Here is a 24,935-nt window from a genome sequence, read left to right on the forward strand (position 1 = left end):
GAGGAGGAAGGGGGAAAGAGACCCCGGGGCGGGTGGAGGGCGGCGGAGGGCGGGCGGGCGGGCGGAGGGCGGGCGGGCGGGAGAGGGCGCAGGCTGCGGCTGCTCCGGCTGCTGCCTCTGCTGGTCTGGGAGGGGGACGGGGCGGAGCGGCCTGCTTTCAACCCCGCGCACCCTTCGACCCCGGAAGCGCTAACCGCCCCGGGGGCCGGCGAGGCGATTGCGTCGTCCAAACCTTCCCCACGCAATGCAGACGGCCTCCCAAAAGCCTAGAGTGGCTCCTTGGACAGCGTAAGCACCAGCGAGACAACGGCTGCTAGCAAGCGGCGAACTGCGATAGAGAGGAAGCGTGGGGGCGGGAAGGAAACCAGTGGCCCCTAGTGGACTGACTGGAAAGTTCAGGCGTTAGTGCGGAGACGGAGCAGTCGCCATGGATCAAGAAGTGGAGAGTAGAGAAAAGGATGGGTGGAAAGAGAATAAGAAAGGATGAAGAAATCCTAGTAATCTACAGGGATACTCAAAAAAGAAAAGGAAAGAAAACTAACTTTCCACGTTTGAGGTGACCATTGTATCAACGCCTTACTCTTAAAAGGAAAGAATTAAGCATTTAACTTTCCTTTTAGGAAGAACTGTGTGTAGTTTATCTGTAACTGATAAGGGAAAGCTCTTTTTTAAAGAGTTCCATGAATAAATGTAGAAGGAATGAAAGAAATAGAAGGAATGGGAGTTGAAAAGTCACCATTCTGCAACCCAGAATGAAATAATTGATTCAGGCAAGTGTATCAATCATTAAAATTTTGAGAAAGGTTGTTAGGGAACAGGATATTATCATGACACCAAGTATCACCACACAAATTTGCAAATATTTTTCTTTTTTTTTTTAAGTAACTTCAAATGGGCCAGGGGTAGTGGTTGGGAGGCTGAGGCAGGCAGATCGCTTGAGCTCAGGAGTTTAAGATACCATCTCTACTAAAAATACAAAAATTCGCTGCTGTGGTGGCACACACCTGTGGTCCTAGCTATTTGGGAGGCTGAGGTGGAAGGATTACTTAAGCCCTGCTGTTCTCGGCTACAGTGAGCCATGATGATGGCCACTGCACTGCAGCCTGTCTCAAAAATAACATTTTTTTTTTTTTTTTTTTTTTGAGACGGAGTTTTGCTCTTGTTGCCCAGGCTGGAGTCCAATGGCATAATCATGGCTCACTGCAACCTCTACCTCCTGGGTTCAAGCGATTCTCCTGCCTCAGCCTACCCAGTAGCAAAAATAACAAATTTTTTAAAAGCAACTTCAAATGGAGAGATCTAGCAGTTACCACCTTACCCAAGTACATAAATGATCAAACTGCATCACTCATAGTAGGACAACTTTGACACCGTGTGGTCCTTGGAAAAATGCAACAAGAAGTACACCACATCATCTATTAAATATTCTTGCCAAAAGTGCTTAATCTTAATCTAATCAAGCCATTAGATCTGATTTGCAATTTATAGGAAATTTGATACAACGCAAGGAGATATTTTGCAAATCCAGAACATTCCACAAGACAGCTAGCCAGTCTTGTCAAAAAAGCAATAGAATACAAAAAAAGAAAAAAATTGGCCAGGTGCGGTGACTCACACCTGTAATCCTAGCAATTTGGGAGGCCGAGGCACATGGATCACTTGAGGTCAGGAGTTCAAGACCAGCCCGAACAACATCTCTACTAAAAATGCAAAATTGGCCAGGTGTGGTGGCGCATGCCTGTAATCCCAGCTACTCTGGAAGCTGAGGCAGAAAAATCACTTGAACCCAGGAGGCAGAGTTTATGGTAAGCAAAGATGGTGCCATTGCACTCCAGCCTGGGCAACAAGAGCGAAACCCCGTCTCAAAAAAAAAAGATTTAGTTGAACATGGTAGTATGCATCTGTATAGTCCCAGCTACTCAAGAGGCTAAGGTGAGAGGATCACTTGAGTCCAGGAATTCAAGGCTGCAGTGTGTTAAGATGGCACCACTGTACTCTAGTCTGGGTGACAGAGCAAGACCCATCTCTTAATTAGTAAATAAATGAAACAAAAGCAGGAATTTAAAAATGTTTAAGGCAATAACAACCAAATATAATATGTAGCTCTTGCTTGGATCCCGGGTTTTTTTCTTTTTTTTTTTTTTTGAGACGGAGTCTCGCTTTGTTGCCCAGGCTGGAGTACATTGGCACCGTCTCAGCTCACTGCTACCTCCGCCTTCCAAGTTCAAGTGATTCTCCTGCCTCAGCCTCCTGAGTAGCTGGGATTACAGGCACCTGCCACCAAGCCCGGCTAATTTTTTGTATTTTTAGTAGAGACAGGGTTTCACCATGTTGGCCAGGTTGGTCTCAAACTCCTGACCTCGTGATCCGCCTGCCTCAGCCTCCCAAAGTGCTGGGATTACAGGCGTAAGCCACTGCGCCCCGCCTGGATCCTGGTTTAAAAAAAAAAAAAAGTTGCTGCATAAGACATTTAAGGAACAAGTGAGAAAATTCAAACATTAGCTGGGAGCAGTGGCTCACGCCTATAATCCCAGCACTTTGGGAGGCCGAGGCAGGTGGATCACAAGGTCAGGAGATCAAGACCATCCTGGCCAACATGGTGAAACCCTGTCTCTACTAAAAATACAAAAATTAGCCGGGCATGGTGACATGCGCCTGTAGTCTCAGCTACTCAGGAGGCTGAGGCGGGAGAATGGCTTGAACCTGGGAGGCGGAGGTTGCAGTGAGCCGAGATCCAGCCACTGCACTCCAGCCTGGTGACAGAGTGAGACTCCGTCTCAAAAAAAGAAAAGAAAATTCAAACATTATCTGAATGATAATATTAGGAAGTATTTTTAATTTTCTTTTTTTTTTTTTTTTTTTGAGATAGAGTCTGGCTCTGTCGCCCAGGCTGGAGTGCAGTGGCCGGATCTCAGCTCACTGCAAGCTCCACCTCCCAGGTTCACGCCATTCTCCCGCCTCAGCCTCCTGAGTAGCTGGGACTACAGGCACCCGCCACCTCGCCCGGCTAGTTTTTTGTATTTTTTTAGTAGAGATGGGGTTTCTCCGTGTTAGCCAGGATGGTCTCGATCTCCTGACCTCGTGATCCACCTGTCTCGGCCTCCCAAAGTGCTGGGATTACAGGCTTGAGCCACTGCGCCCGGCCGTATTTTTAATTTTCTTAAGTGTAATAATGGAACCATGGTTATGTAAAGAAATGGTTTTTAGGATGTACATGATGAAATATTTAAGGGTAGCCACACGCGGTGGCTCACACCTGTAATCCCAGCACGTTGGAGGCCGAGGCAGGTGGATCACAAGGTCAAGAGACTGAGATCATCCTGGCCAACATGGTGAAACCCCATCTCTACTAAAAATACAAAACTTAGCTGGGAGGGGCAGTAGGCGCCTGTAATCCCAGCTACTTGGGAGGCTGAGACAGGAGAACCGCTTGAACCTGGGAAGGCGGAGATTGCAGTGAGCTGAGATCGCGCCGCTGCACTTCAGCCTGGCAACAGAGTGAAACTCCATCTCAAAAATAAATAAATAAATAAATAAATAAATAAATAAGGTAGCCAGGTATGGTGGTGCACACCTGTGGTCTCAGCTACTAGGTATGCTGAGGTGGGAGGATCGCTTGAACCTGAGAGGTTGAGGCTGCAGTGAGCTGTGAGTGTGCTACTACACTCCAGCCTGGGCAACAAAGCAAGACCTTATCTCAAAGAAATAATCAAAAAAAAAACCAGAGGGATGGCCGAGCATGGTGGCGCATGCCTGTAATCCCACACTTTTGGGGGCAGAGCAAGGTAGGAGGATCACTTGAAGCCAGGAGTTCGAGAGCAGCCTAGGCAACATAGTGAGACCCTGTCCCTACAAAAAATTAAAAATTAGCCATGTATGGTGGTACACACCTGTAGTACTAACTACCTGGGAGGCTGAGGTGGGAGGAGCACTTGAACCAGGGAGATCAAGGCTGCAGTGAGCCTTGAACATGCCGCTGCACGCTAGCCCCTTGACTCTCAGTCACATTTTATTGGGCAGCCCCAAACTGATGGAGGCAGCTTCCTTTACCTTCTTCCTAAAGAGAGGTAGCTTCCTGAAGTGGAAAATTAGGCTTGAGGACTAAAATGCCTTTCCTCCCACCCCCTAAATTGTATTAGGAACAATGTGAAATAGAAAGAAAGGGCCAGGCATGGTGGCTCACTCCTGTAATCTCAACACTTTGGGAGACCGAGGCAGATGGATTGAGGTCAGGAGTTCAAGACCAGCTTGGCCAACCTGGCGAAACGCCGTCTCTACTAAAAATACAAAAATTAGCTGGGCATGGTGGCACTTGCCTGTAGTCCCAGATACTCGGGAGGCTGAGGCAGGAGAATCACTTGAACCCTGGAGGCAGAGGTTTCAGTAAGCCGAGATCGTGCCCCACTGCACTCCAGCCTGGGCGACAGAGTGAGACTCCGTCTCAAAAAAAAAAAAAAAAGAAAGAAAGAAAAAGATGGCCAGGCAAGGTGGCTCATTCCTGTAATCCCAGCACTTCTGGAGGCCAAGGCAGGAGGGCTGCTTGAGGCCAGCCAAGAGTTGTAGAGACCAGCAAGAATCTCATCTCTACAAAAAAATGTTTAAACATTAGCCAGCGCCACCTCTAGCAACTCAGGAGGCTGAGGCAAGAGCATAGCTTGAGCAGCCTGCTGCACTCCAGCCTCGGCAACAGTGAGACCCTGTCTCTGAAAAAAGAAGAAAAAGAAGTCTGTCATCTGGGCCGGGCGCGGTGGCTCAAGCCTGTAATCCCAACACTTTGGGAGGCCGAGGCGGGTGGATCACGAGGTCAGGAGATCAAGACCATCCTGGCTAACATGGTGAAACCCCGTCTCTACTAAAAATACAAAAAACTAGCCGGGCGTGGTGGCGGGCGCCTGTAGTCCCAGCTACTCGGAGGCTGAGGCAGGAGAATGGCGTGAACCTGGGAGGCGGAGCTTGCAGTGAGCCGAGATCGCGCCACTGCACTCCAGCCTGGGTGACACAGCGCGAGGCTCCGTCTCAAAAAAAAAAAAAAAAAAAGAAGTCTGTCATCTGGTAAGGGGCAGACCAAGTGATGAAAGGGAAGAAATGAAGTAGGAAAATGTTAAGACACCCAGGAAAAACCAAACTAAGGAGTGTACTTATGTGAAGCCCTGGCTGAAGGTCACGTTAACCTTAAGATTTCACAGTGGGGACATTCATACCTCTGAGAGCTGGGGTGAATCTATCCATGAAATCATCTCTAATGTGGGGGGGGCAAAACAAATATCAAATGTCCGTATTGGAACTGGCCAACAGTTGCACCCAGCTTTAAAAGAGAAAGATGAGATGCCTCTGATAGCCATACCTGATAATTTTATGAATCAATAAATTATTCCCAGAAGAGGAACCAAACTAAGTCAAGAGAGTGAATCTGCCTAGGGCCATGAAGCAATCTGATATAGGGAGTTGATTCCAAAAAGGCAGCAAACTAGATAAAAGATTCATCCCATTAACTCACAGTTCCTAAACTAAAATGTCAACTTGTATTTTTAGATCCCATGGATTTCCTATCTTTCCCATTCTCGTGTGAATGGAAATCTTGCTAGTTCCTAGTAAAAAAAAAATAGCCTGTAATCCCAATACTTTGGGAAACTGAGGTGAGAGGATCATTTGAGCCCAGGAGTTCAAGACCAGCCTGAACAACATAGTGAGACCTTGTCTCTACAAAAAATACAAAAAAAAATGGCCAGGCGCGGTGGCTCATGCCTGTAACCCCAGCACTTTGGGAGACCGAGGCAGATGGATCACCGGAGGTCAGCAGTTCACGACCAGCCTGGCCGACATGGCAAAACCCCGTCTCTACTAAAAATACAAAAATTAGCCGAGCATGGTGGCACACGACTGTAATCCCAGCTACTCAGGAGGCTGAGGCAGGAGAATCACTTGAACCCGGGAGGCAGAGGTTGCAGTAAGCCAAGATTGTTCCACTGCACTCCAGCCTGGGGGATAAACCAAGACTCTGCCTCCAAAAAAACAAACTAGCTAGGCATGGTGGTGGGACATGCCTGTGGTCCTAGTTACTCGGGAGGCTGAGGTGGGAGAATCGCTTGAGCCTGGCCAGGTTGAGGCTGCAGTGAGCCGATATCACACCACTACATTACAGCCTGGATGACAGAGTAAGACCCTGCCTCAAAAAAAAAAAAAAAAAAAAGAGAGAATGACAGAATCCCAGAGGTTCTTGTATGAGATGCTGAAGGCATAAGACAAAAACATTTGTGAACCACCATCTTAGTAGATTTATACTGAGGCACAAAGCAGGGACACAAACACAAAGCTCTCAAGAGCCAAGGATTAATCTAATCTGGCCTACAGAAAGATAACAGAGTTGAAAAGACTATGGGAAGACCCATCTATACATAATTATTACTACTCATAGTCACAAATTTCTTCCTTCAGGAATGTGGGCCCACTCTTGCTAGAGTTGCCAGTTTGAAATCTGAATCTTTACTGAAAATGCCTGATATTTAACATAGAGAAGGCCGTGCGCGGTGGCTCAAGCCTGTAATCCCAGCACTTTGGGAGGCCGAGACGGGCAGATCACGAGGTCAGGAGATGGAGACCATCCTGGCTAACAAGGTGAAACCCCGTCTCTACTAAAAAATACAAAAAACTAGCCAGGCGAGGTGGCAGGCGCCTGTAGTCCCAGCTACTCGGGAGGCTGAGGCAGGAGAATGGCGTAAACCCGGGAGGCGGAGCTTGCAGTGAGCCGAGATCTGGTCACTGCACGCCAGCCTGGGCGACAGAGCGAGACTCCGTCTCAAAAAAACAAATAAAACATAGAGAGCGATCTCTCCAAAAAAAGTCTCAGACCCAGGTATAACATGGGCTCCCAATTTTTCAACTTTTGATAAAGATGTATGAACCAAAATGTTCACAACAGTAGTTAAGTATATATCAAAACTAGAAACAAATATAAAATTATAGTAATAAAAGATTGGTTGAATAAGTTGGAATGCTGGGGCCAGGCACCGTAGCTCAGGCCTGAAATCCCAACACTTTTGGATGCTGAGGCAGGCGGATCACTTAAGGCTGTAGTGCACTGGCACAATCTCGGCTTACTATAACCTCAGCCTCCCAAGTTCAAGCAATTCTCCTGCTTCATCCTCACAAGCAGCTGGGATTACAGGCTCAAGCCACCATACCCAGCTCTTTTTTTTTTTAATTTTTATTTTTTGAAGAGACAGGGTCTCGCTGTGTTGCCCAGGCTGGTCTTGAACTCCTGGACTCAAGAAATCCTCCTGCCTCAGCCTCCCAAAGTGCTGGGATTACAAGTATGAGCCACTGCACCTGGTCACCATCTATTTCTCTTCACCTCACGATCTGTCCCATGCCCACCATCTCCCTCTCCCCTCCAAAAAGGAAGAGCTGATAAAGGAAAGCACAGTGACTGGGGGGAAAACAATTAGAAAGCTGGGCGCAGTGGCTCACGCCCATAATCCCAGCACTTTGGGAGGCCGAGGTGGGAGGATCACCTGAGGGCGGGAGTTTGAGACCAACCTGACCAACATAGAGAAACCCCGTCTCCACTAAAAATACAAAATTAGCCAGGTGTGGTGGGACATGCCTGTAATCCCAGCTACTCGGGAGGCAGAGGCAGGAGAATCACTTGAATCCAGGAGGCGACAGTTGCGGTGAGCCGAGATCACGCCATTGCATTCCAGCCTGCGCAACAAGAGCAAAACTCTGTCTCAAAAAAAAATTAGAATGGCCCCCAAATCCAAGACACTGGAAAAGTGGACCTTGGCTTTGGATTTTTTTTTTTTTTTTTTTTTTTTTTTGAGACAAGTCTTTCTCTGTCACCCAGGCTGGAGTGCAGCGGCAAGATCTTGGCTCACTGCAACCTCTGTCTTCCGGGTTCAAGTGATTCTCCTACCTCAGCCTCCCAAGTAGCTGGGATTATAGGCACCTGCCACCATGCCCAGCTGATTTTTATATTTTTAGTAGAGACGGGGTTTCACCATGTTGGCCAGACTGGTCTCGAACTCCTGACCTCAGGTGATCCGCTCACCTCGGCTTCCTAAAGTGCTAGGATTACAGGTGTGAGCCACTGCGCCCAGCCATGGATTTTCTAATAAAATTAGAAGCTAGCTGTAAAATATAAGAAGATCTCAGGCATTTATTTCATAGAACTCTTTCCAGAGAAGTTATGGATGCAGTATAGCCAACTCAAAACACTCCTTCTTCCCTGTTCCTCCTCAAGCCCTACACTCAATGCCCAAACCCATGGGTTCCACCTCAGAAACATCTGTTAAGTCTACTCCTTCCTCTAGCCCCATGTCCCCAACTGCAGCCTCATTTCCTGCTTTCAGGAACTCAGGTTCAGGAGCTCCTTTCATCGTACACTTTTTGCAACTTGGCACCTTTGTAAAACTACTGCTTCTGCCTGGAATCCATTGGGTTAAGAGCAGAGACTCAGAAGCCAGGCTGTCTTGAGCTCCAATTCTGACTGAACCTCTGCCTCCCGGATTCAAGCGATTCTCCTGCCTCAGCCTCCTGAGTAGCTAGGATTACAGGCATGAGCCACCACGCGCGGCTAATTTTGTATTTTTATAGAGATGGGGTTTCTCCATGTTGGCCAGGCTGGTGGTCTGGAACTCCTGGCCTCGTGCTCTGCTTGCCTCAGCCTCCCAAAGTGCTGGGATTACAGGCGTGAGCCACCACACCTGGCCCACAGTTTCTTAAATATACTGATTTGTAGGGACACATGTAAAAAGTCTTAGCTGAGCACGGTCGCTCATGCCTGTAATCCCAGCACTTTGGGAGGCTAAGGCAGGTGGATCACCTGAGGTCAGGAGTTTGAGACCAGCCTGACTGACCAACATGTTGAAACCCTGTCCCTACTAAAAATACAAAATTAGCCGGGCATGGTGGCAGGTGCCTGTAGTCGCAGCTACTTGGGAGGCTGAGGCAGGAAAATCACTTGAACCTGGGGGGTGGAGGTTACAATTGCGCCACTGCACTCCAACCTGCGCAATAACAGCGAAACTCCATCTCAAAATAAATAAATACATAAATAAAAATAAAAAGTTTTAGGAAAAAATTAAAAAAAAATAAGTATTATTCAATAGATTTGGGGTAAAGCCCCATATTACTCTCATAGCTGATGGGCAGCCAGAGTTAAAAAAACATAAGCTAAAGGCCTATATCCATTGACCCAAGGGAAGACAATAAAGATTCATGCCACTCTGCCTGACCCAATTTTGAAGAGTTCTCCCACTTAAAAAACATAGGAATCACATGGTGTCTTCCTCAGTGAAGCTCTGGTTCCCTTCTATAAAATTGATACGTGTCTGTGGAAGATTAGCAAAAGTTGTAGAATGTGCCATACCCAGCCAAGGTGATAGCACAGGTGAACAGAGACCAGGAGAAATATCTTTATTTGAATAGGACCTGAGACAGCATATTGGGCTAAGGAGGAAAGGTAAGGTTCCAAAATGGCGGTCAAAGCTGATCGACCAAAGGGACTCTACTTCCCAGCAACTTTGCAGTTAGTGCAACCAACAAAAGGCCTGCTGGGGAATGTATTTGCCACTAAATTCCCCAAGTATGGCAACATTACAAAAAAGATAGAGGTTTTTCATCATAATTAAATTTCCGCAAACCTCCCCAATCACAAGTATCATAAGCGGAAGTAAAAAAATCACATTTTACAGATCTCAAACTTGTCTTCAACATTTAGTTCATCATTTTCAAAAAATAGCTCCCCTGCCTAATTCATTAGCTATATGATCTATCCAAGCAGCAACAAGATGGCCAGGCCATGGCAATCCTCTTCCCATTTCCCCTAGCCACTCAGGGCTCAACAGCAGGGTGATGCTCAGGTGGAGGTAGGGGGTGGGGAGCACAAGGGCTACTTTCCCCCAGTACAACATGGCATCTGAAGCTTGGTGGGAGAGCAGAACTGATGAGACTTGAGGGAAGGGTCCAGGGCCTGTATTCAGTCAGAATCACTGCTGGAAGAGGAGGAGGAAGAGGAGGAGGAATGCTGCAAGGGGAAAGGGGAAAGAGGAAAGAAGCATCAGATCCAAATGACCTTTCATCACTCCGTGGGCCATTCTTTGGTGCCCTACCCCTCTACCCAAGTATCCCTTGCTTCCCTAAGAAGGTCAGGAGTCTTGAACTGACTGTACCTAAACAAAAGCAAGGGTTTCCTTCAGCAGTGAGCACACAGGAATGGATTAAACCATCCTAAATTATCACACAGAATTTTAAAAATTTAACATATTGCCTTTGGAGCAAATATCCAACTTTCTTTACCTGAATCGATGCCTAGGCAAGGAATAAATTACAGGCCCAAGCATAGTATGGTGCCAGGAAACAGCAGTTACCTTATAAATGCTTATTTATTAGCTGCATGCAAAGTCCTATGATTTTAAGAAATTGGATTCTACAAATCTAAGAAGACAGTAGAAACAGCAGTTGTGTGTGCACGTATCTCTACTTTTTCCAAAACACAATAGGAAAAAGTGGGGAAGATGTAAGAAAAGGCTGGGAGTTCTATTAAATGTTCCTTAAGCACATACTCCCAGCAATGCTACAGTTATTAAATAAAAACATTTTTCAGTCTCTCCAGGGTAATTTCTCCCCCTTCTTCCCCACTAAATCTCAATTCTCTTCAGACTTCTTTTTGTTTTTTCAGATGAAGTCTCACCCTGTCGCCCAGGCTGGAGTGCAATGGCATGATCTCAGCTCACTGCAACCTCCACCTCCTGGGTTTAAGAGATTCTCTGCTGGGTGCGGTGGCTCATGCCTATAATCCCAGCACTTTGGGAGGCCAAGGTGGGAGGATCACAAGGTCAGGAGATCGAGACCACGGGTGAAACCCCGTCTCTACTAAAAATACAAAAAATAGCCGGGCGCGGTGGCTCAAGCCTGTAATCCCAGCACTTTGGGAGGCCGAGACGGGTGGATCATGAGGTCAGGAGATCGAGACCATCCTGGCTAACACGGTGAAACCCCATCTCTACTAAAAAATACAAAAAACTAGCCGGGTGAGTTGGCGGGCGCCTGTAGTCCCAGCTACTCGGGAGGCTGAGGCAGGAGAATGGCGTAAATTTGGGAGGCGGAGCTTGCAGTGAGCTGAGATCCGGCCACTGCACTCCAGCCCGGGTGACAGAGCGAGACTCCGTCTCAAAAAAAACAAAAAACAAAAAAAACAAAAAAAAAATTAGGCGCTGTGGCGGGTGCCTGTAGTCCCAGCTAGTTGGTGGGGGGGGGCTGAGGCAGGAGAATGGCGTGAACTCTGGAGGCGGAGCTTGCAGTGAGCCGAGATCGCACCACTGCACTCCAGCCTGGGGGACAGAGCGAGACTCCGTCTCAAAAAAAAAAAAAAAAAGAGATTCTCCCGCCTCAGTCTCCGGAGTACCTGGGATTACAGGCACACAGCACCATGCCCAGATAATTTTTTGTATCTTTAGTAGACATGTTTCGCCATGTTAGCTAAGCTGGTTTCGAACTCCTGACCTCGTGATCTGCCTGCCCTGGACTCCCAAAGTGCTGGGATTACAGGTGTGGACCACGGTGCCTGGCCTTCTCTTCAGACTTCTATCAAATACCCAGAATCAGGAATTAGAATCCACAAGGCAAATAAATTTACTGGGCAGTTAAATGTAAATGGAGGCCTCATCAAGATGCAGATTGGTTTAATCCTTCCAGAGTTGTCCTCAGAGTTGCTTTTATCCTTGCACTTTTTTTTTTTGAGATGGAGTCTTGTCTGTCATCGAGGCTGGAGTGCAGTGGTGAGATCTGGGCTCACTGCAACCTCCGCCTCCCGGGTTCAAGCAATTCGCCTGCCTCAGCCTCCTGAGTAGCTGGGATTACAGGCATGCGCCACCACACCCAGCTAATAATTCCCAAGTGCTGGGATTACAGGCATGATCCTTACTAATTTATTTATTTTTTTTTTTTTGAGACGGAGTCTTGCTTTGTCACCCAGGCTGGAGTGCAGTGGCCGGATCTCAGCTCACTGCAAGCTCCACCTCCCGGGTTCACGCCATTCTCCTGCCTCAGCCTCCCAAGTAGCTGGGACTACAGACGCCCGCCACCTCGCCCGGCTAGTTTTTTTGTATTTTTAGTAGAGACGGGGTTTCACCGTGTTAGCCAGGATGGTCTCGATCTCCTGACCTCGTGATCCGCCCGTCTCGGCCTCCCAAAGTGCTGGGATTACAGGCTTGAGCCACCGCGCCCAGCCGATCCTTACTAATTTTTAACAGTCCTCTAAAACAAAGATACTCAGCCTTGGGGCTGAGTATAAAACCTCCTTAGTCCTAGGCTGTTAAAGGCTGAGTCACTGACTGCTCTTGTCCTCACTTTTTCTGCTGGATGATAGGGCAAAGGGCCCATGTAATTAACACAAGGCCCTAAGAACACTGAAAGAGAGAAAGAACTCCAGGAACTAGGGCCATATTATTATTCTGTTAATTATTATAAGACTTTGCTTTGTCAAAGGAATGACTTTAATTGATGTTTTGATAATGTCAGTGAGGGGGTCCAACTTGCTAGAATATGCACCTGCGGGGAGGGGAGCAAAAGTTCTGGGAGAGAGTAGGGCAGAAAAGATTTGGCTTTTGATTCTAAAAATCTATTTTAAGGCTCACCCTAGCTCCCCCCAGATAGGAGAAGCCTGATGTTTCTTTTCAAGATAATCAGATTCTTCCCAGTAGCAATCTTTTACAAAAAGGAAGAATCATCGACCAGAGTGACACAATCGTCATCCCCCACGTCCACAGAATGTGAATCCCCCTCACCCAACCCCTGCCTACCTAGTCCCTCTGAGGGGGCACCCCTTCCCTAGCCAGGCTCCAGAGGGTACTGACCTTGCCATGCTTGTGGTGCTTGTGGTGCTTGTTCATCTTTTTATGAGCTTTCTTCATTTTCTTCTGCATCTTCTTGTCCACTATCACTGCTGGTCCGACCATGCCAGGAGCCAAGGGATTCACAGGAGGGATTCCAGGGGCAGGAGGTGGGTATGGAGGAGGGTAGGGACCCAAGGGTTGGCATCCTGGATACCCTGGCTGTGGCACAGGATGAGGGGGCCCACCTGGGGGGAAAGCTGGATTGCCCTGGGGAGCTCCTGGGGGAGGAGGACAGGGGCCTGAGGGAAAGAGTGGGTTAATAGGTGGTGGGTGGGCAGGATTGGAACCTCCAGGGCACCCGATGTTGGGGGTATATGGATTTGGCCCTGGCTGCCCTGGGGGAAGAAGCAGATTATAAACATTAGTATTCCCCAGAGTCTCCGACAACAAACAACAAAAAGAAAGAGATTCTTTCTCACCCAATACTTAAAGGGAAATGGAAAAGTGACAAAGGAGAATAGAAGGTAGGGGAGACAAACCTGAGTTGGGGATAAAAGGGGGAATGTCCCCGTAAGGGCTGGAGAGAGGAGGGAGACAGTGAACTCTGAGGAAGACAAAAGTACTGGTCAGGCCGGTGGGGCGTGGTGGCTCAAGCCTGTAATCCCAGCAGTTTGGGAGGCCGAGGTGGACAGATCACATGAGGCCAGGAGTTCAAGACCAGCCTGGCCAACATGGTGAAACCCCGTCTCTACTAAAAATACAAAAAGTAGTCGGGCGTGATGGCGCACGCCTGTAATCTCAGCTACTCCAGAGGCTGAAACAGGAGAATCGCTTGAACCCAGGAGGCGGAGGTTGCAGTGAGCCGAGATCGCGCCACTGCACTCCAGCCTGGGCGACAGAGACTCCGTCTCAAAAAATAAATAAATAAAATAAAATAAAAAAGCACTGGTCAGCTGTAGACTAAGGACTTTGCTTTTGCGGGTGTGGCGGGTCGGGGATGGGGCAGCTGATAGAGAAACTTCCTGTTACAGAGTCCATCAGAAAAAGGGTTAGGGGTCGTACAGAACCCCCAAACACCTACCGGCATTGGGATTCCACATGTTTAGGTGTGTCCTCCAGCCTGAGGAGAAAGAAATGAGGCAAAAAAGATGACAGTCTAGAGGTAGGAAGTGGACTTAGCACCGGAGCCCAGCCCTAACGTCTTCCACCCCACAGTAGGCTCTCCCACCTGGAGAACTACCACGACTTCCACATAAGACACATCTCTTTTCTGGCTGGGCGCGGTGGCTCACGCTTGTAATCCCAGCACTTTGGGAGGCCAAGGCGGGTGGATCACGAGGTCAGGAATTCGACACCAGCCTGGCCAACATCGTTAAACCCCGTCTCTACTAAAAATCTAAAAATTAGCCGGGCGCGGTGGCGGGCGCCTGTAATCCCAGTTACTCGGGAGGCTGAGGCAGGAGAATCGCTTGAACCTGGGAGGCGGAGGTTACAGTGAGCTGAGATCGCGCCACTGCACTCTAGCCTGGGCAACACAGCGAGACACCGCCTTGAAAAAAAAAAAAAAGAAAGAAATGTCTCTTTCCACTTGTTTCTTCGCCCTCAATACCTACTTGGTTCCTAACACAGGAATCTAGTTCCCAGGGCCCCTCCACCTAGGTTGAAGCGTCTAACTCTTCGCAAGAGGGCATACATAGCCCGCGAGTCTCGGCACCCCCATCATTCATCCTCCTTTCCTGGAACTGAGTCCGGAGGCCTTTAACCACCCACAGAGTAAGAAAGGATCTCAAACAACTTTCTCCCTGGGGAGGACCTCACCTCAGGCTAAGAAAAGGATACACCTGGAGGCGAAGAAGGAAGTTGCTCAAGAACCTCAAATACTTAAATAAATGGACACAGCCCAATTCCTCCAAAAAAGAAAAAAGGCAAATGAAGATCCTAGCCCCAAGCTGCGAAGGGGCTCTTAACCCAGCAATGGGAAAAGGAAAAAACCCATGGAATTCAGATACCACGTCACCTTTCCACCGCCGCCTGGACTTGATGCGTTCTTCGCAGTCTCGGCTCTTACTTCCTAGTCACACCTAGTCACCCAGACCCCGTGCTTCGGTACCCGCCTCTGCTACTGCCTAATTGGTAATTATGTGGCTACTCGGCTGATGATTGGACAACAAACTAATCAATCACTCTGGTCCAACTGAGGAGGAAACGGTTGCTCTAGCTGCAGACCGGAGCCCTTTACGACTAGGCAAGTACTGAGAAGCCGGAAATCTCCTGGGGGCGGAGCTAGGCGGAGAGCGCTAGAGGGGGCGGGGCCAGCTGCTGGGCAAAGTCCTAGAGAAACCGAGAAGAAACTCTGCCCTTGTTCTCTGCTAGTCATGGTTCACTGGGTGCAATACCTTGTAAAGTGAATACACTATGGTAAGTGTTGTAATACAGATATAGACAGAGTTCTCGGCAAGGGCAGAGGAGCTGCTGAGTCCTAGCCCCAAGCCTCAATGTTCCCGGCTCCCTCTTACACTCGCAAGGGAAGCAAACAAACATTCTTGCGGAAAATACAGAGATTTCATAATCTCTCCCAGGATTCCCTCTCTCAATTGCATAGCTCCGCCATCTGACATGAAGCCTAAACCAGAAACCAAGGAGGTCTTCCGTGATCCCTCTGTCTCCTTCACCTCCCTTACCCCAAATTACCAGTTTTGTCTCACAAATACATCTGGAATCTCTCCACTTCTCTCCGTCTTCCCTGGTCTAAACCTCCCATCATCTCTCGCCTGGATTCATTTCTCCCCTGAATTGCTACAATGGCCTCTTTTTTTTTTTTTTTTTTTTTTTTTTTTTGAGACGGAGTCTCGCTCTGTTGCCAGGCTGGAGTGCAGTGGTGCGACCTCAGCTCACTGCAACCTCCGCTTCCCGCGTTCAAGCGATTCTTCTGCCTCAGCCTCCCGAGTAGCTGGGACTACAGGCGCGGCTAATTTTTGTATTTCTTAGTAGAGATGGGGTTTCACCATGTTGGCCAGGATGGTCTCCATCTCTTGACTTCGTGATCTGCCTGCCTCGGCCTCCCAAAGTGCTGGGATTACAGGCGTGAGCCACCGCGCCCAGACTTTTTTTTTTTTTTTTAAAGAAAACAATACAAGTGGCCAGGTACATTGGCTCATGCCTGTAATCCAAGCACTTTGGGAAGCCGAGGGGGGGCGGATCACGAGGTCAGGAGTTCGAGACCAGCCTGGCCAATATGGTAAAACCCCGTTTCTACTAAAAATACAAAAATTAGCCGGGCGTGGTGACATGTGCCTGTGATCCCAGCCACTTGGGAGGCTGAGGCAGGAGAATCGCTGAACCCGGGAGGCGGAGGTTGCAGTGAGCCGAAATCGTGCCACTGCACTCCAACCTGGGTAATAGAGTGAGACTCCGTCTCAAAAATAATAATAATAAACAACAACAACAAAAAAATCACACACAATACAATTAACAAACTTGACCTGATGAACATGCATTGAACCATGCTCTCAAAACTTAATGACTGCTAATTCTCCTTAAGCATGCTTAGAGCATTTATAAAAATTGGTCACATTCTAAGTTAAGCATGTCTCAACTGATGCAATTCAATTTTGAAAGAACTGTTCAATACGTGTTCCCTGACCACGATGTAAAATATAAGCAAACATACAGCTAGATTTTTTTTTTTAGAAAAAAAATTGTTTAACTGTCATCCAGGCTGGGCACAGTGGTTTATGCATGTAATCCCAGCACTTTGGGAGGCCGTGGCTGGAGGATCACTTGAGGTCAGGAGTTCAGGACCAGAATGGGCAACTTAGTAAGACATCATCTCTACAAAAATAAAAAATTAAGGCCGGGCGCGGTGGCTCAAGCCTGTAATCCCAGCACTTTGTGAGGCCGAGACGGGCGGATCACGAGGTCAGGAGATCGAGACCATCCTGGCTAACACGGTGAAACCCCGTCTCTACTAAAAATACAAAAAAACTAGCCGGGCGAGGTGGCGGGCGCCTGTAGTCCCAGCTACTCGGGAGGCTGAGGCAGGAGAATGGCGTAAACCCGGGAGGTGGAGCTTGCAGTGAGCTGAGATCCGGCCACTGCACTCCAGCCTGGGCGACAGAGCGAGACTCCGTCTCAAAAAAAATAAAAATAGGCCGGGCGCGGTGGCTCAAGCCTGTAATCCCAGCACTTTGGGAGGCCGAAACGGGCGGATCACGAGGTCAGGAGATCGAGACCATCCTGGCTAACACCGTGAAACCCCGTCTCTACTAAAAATACAAAAAACTAGCCGGGCGAGGTGGCGGGCGCCTGTAGTCCCAGCTACTCCGGAGGCTGAGGCAGGAGAATGGCCTAAACCCGGGAGGCGGAGCTTGCAGTGAGCTGAGATCCGGCCACTGCACTCCAGCCTGGGCTACAGAGCAAGACTCCGTCTCAAAAAAAAAAAAAAAATAAAATAAAATAAAATAAAAATAAAAAAAATAAAAATAAAAATAAATAAATAAAAAATAAAAAATTAGCCGAGAGTGGTGGTGCACGCCTGTAGTCCCAGCTACTCAGGAGGGTAAGGTGGGAGGATCACTTGAGCCTGGGAGGCAGAGGTTGCAGTGAGCCCAAATCACACCACTGCACTCCAGCCTGGGTGACAGAGCAAGATTCAATCTCTAAATAAATAAATAAATTGCCTTAAAATAACCACAGAAAGAATAAGCCCAATGGAAATTAAATACTTAGAAATAAGTAGGTGGGCACGGTGACTCATGCCTATAATCCCAGCACTTTGGGAGGCCGAGGTGGGTGGATCATGAGGTCAGGATTTTGAGACCATCCTGGCCAACATGGTGAAAACCTGTCTCTACTAAAAATACAAAAATTAGCTGGGTGTGATGGCACACGCTGTAATCCCAACTGCTCAGGAGGCTGATACAGGAGAATCGCTTGAACCTGGGAGGCAGAGATGGCAGTGAGCTGAGATGGTGCCACTGCACTCCAGACTGGCAACAGAGCAAGACTCCGTCTCAAAAAAAAAAAAAAAAAAAGGAAGGAAGGAAGGAAGAAAGAAGCAGGCCGGGTGTGGTGGCTCACGCCAGTAATCCCAACACTTTAGGAGGCTGAGGCAGACAGATTCCTTGAGTCCAGGAGTTCAAGACCAGCGTGGGCCACAGGGGAAACCCTGTCTCTAATACAAATACAAAAATTAGCCGGGCATAAAAATACAAAAATTAGCCGGGTGTGGTGGCTCACACCCAGTTGTCCCGGCTACTTAGGGCTGGGGTGGGAGAATCACTTGAGCCTGAGAGGTGGAGGTTGTGATGAGCCAAGATCATGCCACTGCACTCCAGCATGGGCAAAAGAGCACAAAAAGAAATAAGCCATAATGAAAATATTAGATCCAAAATTTGTGGGATATAGGCAGAACATGGTAGCTCATGCCTGTAATCCCAGCATTTTGGGAGGCCGAGGCAGGTGGATCACATGAGGCCAGGAGTTCGAGACCAGCCTGGCCAGCATAGCAAAACCCCGTCTCTACTAAATATACAAAAAAATTAGGCCAGGCGGGGTGGCTCACGCCTGTAATCCTAGCACTATGGGAGGCTGAGGCAAGTGGATCACAAGGTCAGGAATTCAAGACCAGCCTGGCCAACATGGTGAAATCCCATCTCTACTAAAAATACAAAAAATTGGCTGGGCACGGTGGCTCACGCCTGTAATCCCAGCACTTTGGGAGGCCAAGGCGGGCGGATCACGAGGTCAGGAGATCGAGACGATCCTGGCTAACACGGTGAAACCCCATCTCTACTAAAAATACAAAAAAAATTCGACGGGTGTGGTGATGGGCACCTGTAGTCCCAGCTACTCAGGAGGCTGAGGCAGGAGAATGGCGTGAACCTGGGAGGCAGAGCTTGCGGTGAGCCGAGATCGCGCCACTGCACTCTAGCTTGGGCGACAGAGCAAGATTCCGTCTCAGAAAAATAAATAAATAAATATATATATATATATATATATAGTGTGTGTGTGTATGTGTGTGTGTTTAGTAGAAATGGGGTTTCACCATGTTGGCTAGGGCAGTTTCAAACTCTTGACCTCAAGTGATTCACCCACCTTGGCCTCCCAAAGTGCTAGGATTACAGGCATGAGCCACCAGGCCTGGCCTGTTATTTCTTGACTTTTTAATAATCAGCATTCTGACTGGCATGAGATAGTATCTCATTATGGTTTTGATTTACATTTCTCTGATGTTCAGTGATGATGTGCTTTTTTTCATGTTTGTGGGCTGCATGTCTTCTTTTGAGAAGTGTCTGTTCATGTCCTTTGCCCACTTTTTTTTTTTTTTTTTTTTTGAGACGGAGTCTCGCTCTGTCGCCCAGGCTGGAGTGCACTGGCCGGATCTCAGCTCACTGCAAGCTCCGCCTCCCGGGTTTACGCCATTCTCCTGCCTCAGCCTCCCGAGTAGCTGGGACTACAGGCGCCCGCCACCTCGCCCGGCTAAGTTTTTGTATTTTTTTTTAGTAGAGACGGGGTTTCACCGTGTCAGCCAGGATGGTCTCGATCTCCTGACCTCGTGATCCGCCCGTCTCGGCCTCCCAAAGTGCTGGGATTACAGGCTTGAGCCACCGCGCCCGGCCCTTTGCCCACTTTTTAATGGGATTGTTTTTTTTTTCTTCTAAATTTGTTTGAGTTTATTGTAGATTCTGGATATTAGACACTTTGTCAGATCATAAAAATTTTCTCCTGTTCTGTAGGTTGGCGGTTTGTTCCGATGTTAGTTTCTTTTGCTGTGCAGAAGCTCTTTAGTTTAATTAGATCACATTACAAATTTTTGCTTTTGTTGTGATTGCTTTTGGTGATCTCATCATTAAATCTTTGCCCCTGCCTATGTCCTGAGTGGTATTGCCTAGATAGTGTTCTTTTATTTTGAAATAATTTTAGACTCACAAGAAGTTGTAAAATTTACCCAGCTTCCCCCAGTGATAGTATCTTACATAACAAGACTGCATTTTGGCCGAGTGGGGTGACTCATGCCTGTAATCCCAGCACTTTGGGAGGCCGAGGCTAGTGGATTCCCTTGAACTCAGGAGTTCGAGACCATCCTGGTCAACATGGTGAAATCTTGTCTCTACAAAAATTAGAAAAATTAGCTGGGCGTGGTTGTGTGCACCCATAATCCCAGCTACTCAGGAGGCTGGGGTGGGAGGATCACTGGAGCCTGGGAGACAGAAGTTACAGTGAGCCAAGATCATTCCACTGCACTCCAGTCTCACTCACAGAGTGAGACCCTGTCTCAAAATAAACAAACAGGCTGGGCGCGGTGGCTCACGCCTGTAATCCCAGGACTTTGGGAGGTTGAGGTGGGCAGATCACGAGGTCAGAATTTTGAGACCATCCCAACGAACATAGTGAAACCCCATCTGTACTAACAATAAAAAAATTAGCTGGGCGTGGTGGCACACACTGTAATCCCAGCTACTGGGGAGACTGAGGCAGGAGAATCCCTTGAACTAGGGAGGCAGATGTTGTAGTGAGCCGAGATCGCACCACTGCACTCCAACTTGGGGGTGACAGAGCAAGACTCCGTCTCAAAAAAAAAAAAAAGTTTGCCTACTCTAGAAGTTTATTTTTTCTTTTCTTCTCTTTTTTTTTTTGAGATGGAATTTCGCTCTTGTTGCCCAGCCTGGAGTGCAATGGTGCCATCTTGGCTCACGGCAACCCCAGCCTCCTGGGTTCAAGTCATTCTCCTGTCTCAGCCTCCCAAGTACCTGGGATTACAGGTATGCACCACCACGCCTGGCTAATTTTGTATTTTTAGTGGACACAGGGTTTCTCCATGTTAGTCAGGCTGGTCTCAAATTCCCGACTTCAAGTGACCAGCCCGCCTCTGCCTCCCAAAGTGCTAGGATTACAGGCATGAGCCACTGCACCCAGCCCAGGTTTCTAAAAAGTGTATTTACATGCCTAATACATCTCCAGGAGCATGAAATCACTACTCATAGGAATATCATATTAGGCAAACATTGGATTTGGTAAACTCATCTTCACAATTGGAACTTTCATATTTTATCATTGTATCACAGAATCATGGAACTATAGGGTTGGAAATGACTTAGAGAAACATTTATTCAATTTCCTGAGAAAAATAAACTTTCCTAAGAGTTCACAGTTAGGAGAGACAAGATTATAACCTATATTTTCTGGCTTTTAGCGATTATTTATTTATTTATTTATTTATTTTGAGACAGAGTCTCACTCTGTCACCCAGGCTGGAGTGCGGTGATGCGACCTTGGCTCACTGCAAGCTCAGCCTCCTGGGTTCATGTCATTCTCCTGCCTCAGCCTCCCGAGTAGCTGGGACTACAGGTGCCCGCCACCACGCCCAGCTAATTTTTTGTATATTTTAGTAGAGACGAGGTTTCACTGTGTTAGCCAGGATGGTCTCGATCTCCTGACCTCATGATCCGCCTACCTCGGTCTCCCGAAGTGTTGGGATTACAGGCGTGAGCCACCGCGCCCAGCCTAGTGATCCCTTCTATACAACATATTACAATACACTCATTCAAAAATACAAGTAGAAACTGTAATACCACAACACTCCCCTTGTCTTTTTATTTATGGCCTCTCTGATGTTTGGGATATGGTCATTGTTTGTTTGTTTAAAATACGGAATGCTTCACAAATGTGCATGTCATCCTTCCACAAGGACCATGCTAATCTTCTCTGTTTTTTTTTTTTCCTTTGTTCGTTTCGATATGGAGGCTCACTCATCCAGGCTGGAGTGCAGTGGTCTGATCTCAGCTCACTGCAAACTCCATCTCCCGGATTGAAGCGATTCTCCATCCTCAGCCCCCAGAGTAGCTGGGATTGCAGGTGTGCACCACCATGCCCAGCTGATTTTTGTATTTTTAGTAGACACAAGGTTTGTCATGTTGGCCAGGCTGGTCTCCAACTCCTGACCTCAGGTGACCTGCCCTCCTCAGTCTCCCAATCATAGGCTTATTTATTTTATTTATTTTTATTTTTATTTATTTATTTATTCATTTTTTTTTCTTTTTTTGAGACGGAGTCTTGCTCTGTCGCCCAGGCTGGGGTGCAGTGGCCGGATCTCAGCTCACTGCAAGCTCCGCTTCCCGGGTTCCCGCCATTCTTCTGCCTCAGCCTTCCGAGTAGCTGGGACTACAGGCGCTGCCACCTCGCCCGGCTAGTTTTTTGTATTTTTTGGTAGAGACGGGGTTTCACCATGTTAGCCAGGATGGTCTCGATCTCCTGACCTCGCGATCCGCCCGTCTCGGCCTCCCAAAGTGCTGGGATTACAGGCTTGAGCCACCACGGCCGGCCTATTTATTTATTTTTTTTTTGAGACAGGGTCTCACTCTGTCACCCAGGCTGGAGTGCAATGGCACAATCTTGGCTCACTGCAACCTCCGCCTGCCGGGTTCAAGTGATTCTCCTGCCTCAGCCTCCCAAGTAGCTGGGATTACAAGTGTGCACCACCACACCAGGCTAATTTTTGTATCTTTGTGTTTTTTTTTTTTCTGTTTTTTTTTTGAGACAAAGTCTCGCTCTGTCGCCCAGGCTGGAGTGCAGTGGCGCGATCTCGGCTCACTGCAAGCTCCGCCTCCCAGGTTCATGCCATTCTCCTGCCTCAGCCTCCCAAGTAGCTAGGACGACAGGCGCCCAGCACCATGCCCGGCTAACTTTTTGTATTTTTGGTAGAGACAGGGTTCCATCGTGTTAGCCAGGATGGTCTGGATCTCCTGATCTCATGATCCACCCGCCTTGGCCTCCCAAAGTGCTGAGATTACAGGCGTAAGCCACTGGGCCTGGCCTAATTTTTGTATTTTTAATAGAGATGGGGTTTCACCATGTTGGCCAGGCTGGTCTCGAACTCCTGATAGGTGATCCGCCTGCCTCGGCCTCCCAAAATGCTGGGATTACAGGTGCGAGCCACTACGCCCGACCCATAGGTTTATTTTTGATTGAACATAGCCTTATGCTCATCAGCATGTTTGTACATTCTTTTCTTTTTCTTTCTTTCTGTTTGTTTTTTTTTTTTTTTTTTTTTTTTCTGAAACAGAGTCTGGCTCTGTTGCCCAGGCTGGAGTGCAGTGGCACCATCTCGGCTCACTGCATCCTCCGCCTCCCAGGTTCAAGGGATTCTCCTGCCTCAGTCTCCTGAGTAGCTGGGATTACAGGCGGGCATCACCATGCCCAGCTAGTTTTTGTATTTTTAATAGAGACAGTGTTTCACCATGTTGGTCAGGCTGGTCTCGAACTCCTGACCTCGTGACCCTCGGCCTCCCAAAGTGCTGAGATTACAGGCGCATGCCACCGGGCCCAGCTTCTTTTTTTTTTTTTTGAGAGGGACTATTGCTGTGTCACCTGGGCTGGAGTGCAGTGGTGCGATCTCGGCTCCCTACAACCTCCACCTCCCAGGTTCGAGCCATTCTCCTGCCTCAGCCTCCCAAGTGGCTGGGACTACAGGCATGTGCCACCATGACCGGCTAATTTCTCTATTTTTTGTAGAGATGGGGTTTCACCATGTGGGCCAGGCTGGTCTCGAACTCCTGACCTCAGGTAATCCATCCACTTTGGCCTCCGTCAAAAAAAAATTTTTTTGTGAGTGAGGCTCCGTCCGAAAAAATTAAAAAAAATAAAGAATATCCAAAGAGTACTGTTTAGCCTAGATTAGGGGAAACATAAGCTGCCAGGGGGTAATTATAGTAGTTGGGGCCTGCAAGTCCTAGGAAGAAGGAAAGAGAAGGTGCCCAGAAGCAGGCCCTGCCCATCAAAGTATGATGCAGGTTGATTAAGAAAGGAAAAGAAGGCCAGGCGTGGTGGCTCACACCTGTAATCCCACCACTTTGGGAGGCCGAGATGGGTGGATCTCGAGGTCGGGAGTTCGAGACCAGTCTGGCCAACATAGTGAAACCCCATCTCTACTAAAAAACACCAAAAATTAGCTGGGTGTGGTGGCGGGCGCCTGTAGTCGCAGCTACTCGGGAGGCTGAGACAGGAGAATCAGTTGAACCCAGGAGGCAGAGGTTGCAGTGAGCCAAGATCCCACCATTGTACTCCAGCCTGGGCAACAGAGCGAGACTCCATTTCGAAAAAAAGAAAAAGAAGAACTAGCCCCTGCCTAGGTTGCCTCAGTGGGACTTGAGAACTGACTGGATGTGGATGAGAGCTGAGTCACAGGAAGGGACAAGAACACGCTCCTGGGAAACTCTTGCTCAGTTAAGACACAGCTCAAGCATCCTGTGCTCTGTGAAGCATTCCTGCTCAAGTCTCTCCTGTTTCCCCCAGGACAGTGTACAGGACCCCAACAATGTGATGTGCAGGTCTTTGAGCACCTTTAGGGCAGTGATTTTTGTTGTGTTTACCCTTCTTTCCCCAGTGCCCACCACGAGATCCCACCTTTAAAAATAAATGTTGAGGCTGGGTGTGGTGTCTCATACTTGTAATCTCAGCACTTTGGGAGTCCTAGGCAGGTGGATCCCTTGAGCCCAGGAGTTCAAGACCAGCCTGGGAAACATGGCAAAACCCTGTCTCTATGAAAAAATACAAAAATTAGCCGGGTGTAGTGGCACGCATCTGTAGTCCCAGCTACTTGGGAGGCTGAGGTGGGAGGATCGCTTCAGCCCAGGAGGTCAAGGATGCTGTGAGCTATGATCACAGCCTGGGTAACAGAACAAGAGCTTATCTCAAAAACAAAAATAATAAACAATTTACTTTGGGAGACCAAGGTGGGCAGGTCACGAGGTCAGGAGATCAAGACCATCCTGGCTAACACAGTGAAACCCTGTCTCCACTAAAAATACAAAAAAAAATTAGCCAGCTGTGGTGGCTGGTGCCTGTAGTCCCAGCTACTTGGGAGGCTGAGGCAGGAGAATGGCATGAACCCGGGAGGCAGAGCTTGCAGTGAGCTGAGACCGTGCCACTGCACTCCAGCCTGGGCAACAGAGCAAGACCCAGTCTCAAAACAAATAAATAAATAAAAATTTTAAAAAATAAACAATTTGCTGGGCGCGGTGGCTCACGTCTGTAATCCCAGCACTTTGGGAGGCCGAGGCGGGAGGATCACAAGGTCAGGAGATCGAGACCACGGTGAAACCC

General features: G+C 48.2%; 1 protein-coding gene and 1 pseudogene across 3 annotated transcripts; both read right to left on the minus strand.

The window, feature by feature from the left end:
• Positions 1-9,399: 9,399 nt before the first annotated feature.
• Positions 9,400-15,003, minus strand: LOC105474273 (proline rich 13). 3 transcript variants are annotated; one of them, XM_011728811.3, is made up of 5 exons: positions 14,851-15,003; positions 14,652-14,740; positions 13,915-13,953; positions 12,855-13,228; positions 9,828-10,024 (listed from the first exon to the last, which is right to left on the minus strand). In XM_011728811.3, exons 3-5 carry the CDS (start codon positions 13,931-13,933, stop codon positions 9,977-9,979), a joined length of 441 nt encoding a protein of 146 aa, XP_011727113.1. In that variant the 5' UTR covers positions 13,934-13,953; positions 14,652-14,740; positions 14,851-15,003; the 3' UTR covers positions 9,828-9,976. The 3 variants fall into 3 exon arrangements, with proteins under 3 accessions (XP_011727111.1, XP_011727113.1, XP_011727112.1); XM_011728809.2 differs by lacking the exon at positions 14,652-14,740 and having other exon boundaries at positions 9,400-10,024; positions 14,851-15,002; XM_011728810.3 differs by lacking the exon at positions 14,851-15,003 and having other exon boundaries at positions 14,652-14,824.
• Positions 15,004-21,476: 6,473 nt separating this feature from the next.
• Positions 21,477-21,576, minus strand: LOC139356937 (U6 spliceosomal RNA; annotated as a pseudogene).
• Between the last annotated feature and the right edge of the window lie 3,359 nt (positions 21,577-24,935).

Source organism: Macaca nemestrina, chromosome 10 (assembly GCF_043159975.1).
Source record: "Macaca nemestrina isolate mMacNem1 chromosome 10, mMacNem.hap1, whole genome shotgun sequence".
Lineage (NCBI taxonomy): Eukaryota > Metazoa > Chordata > Mammalia > Primates > Cercopithecidae > Macaca > Macaca nemestrina.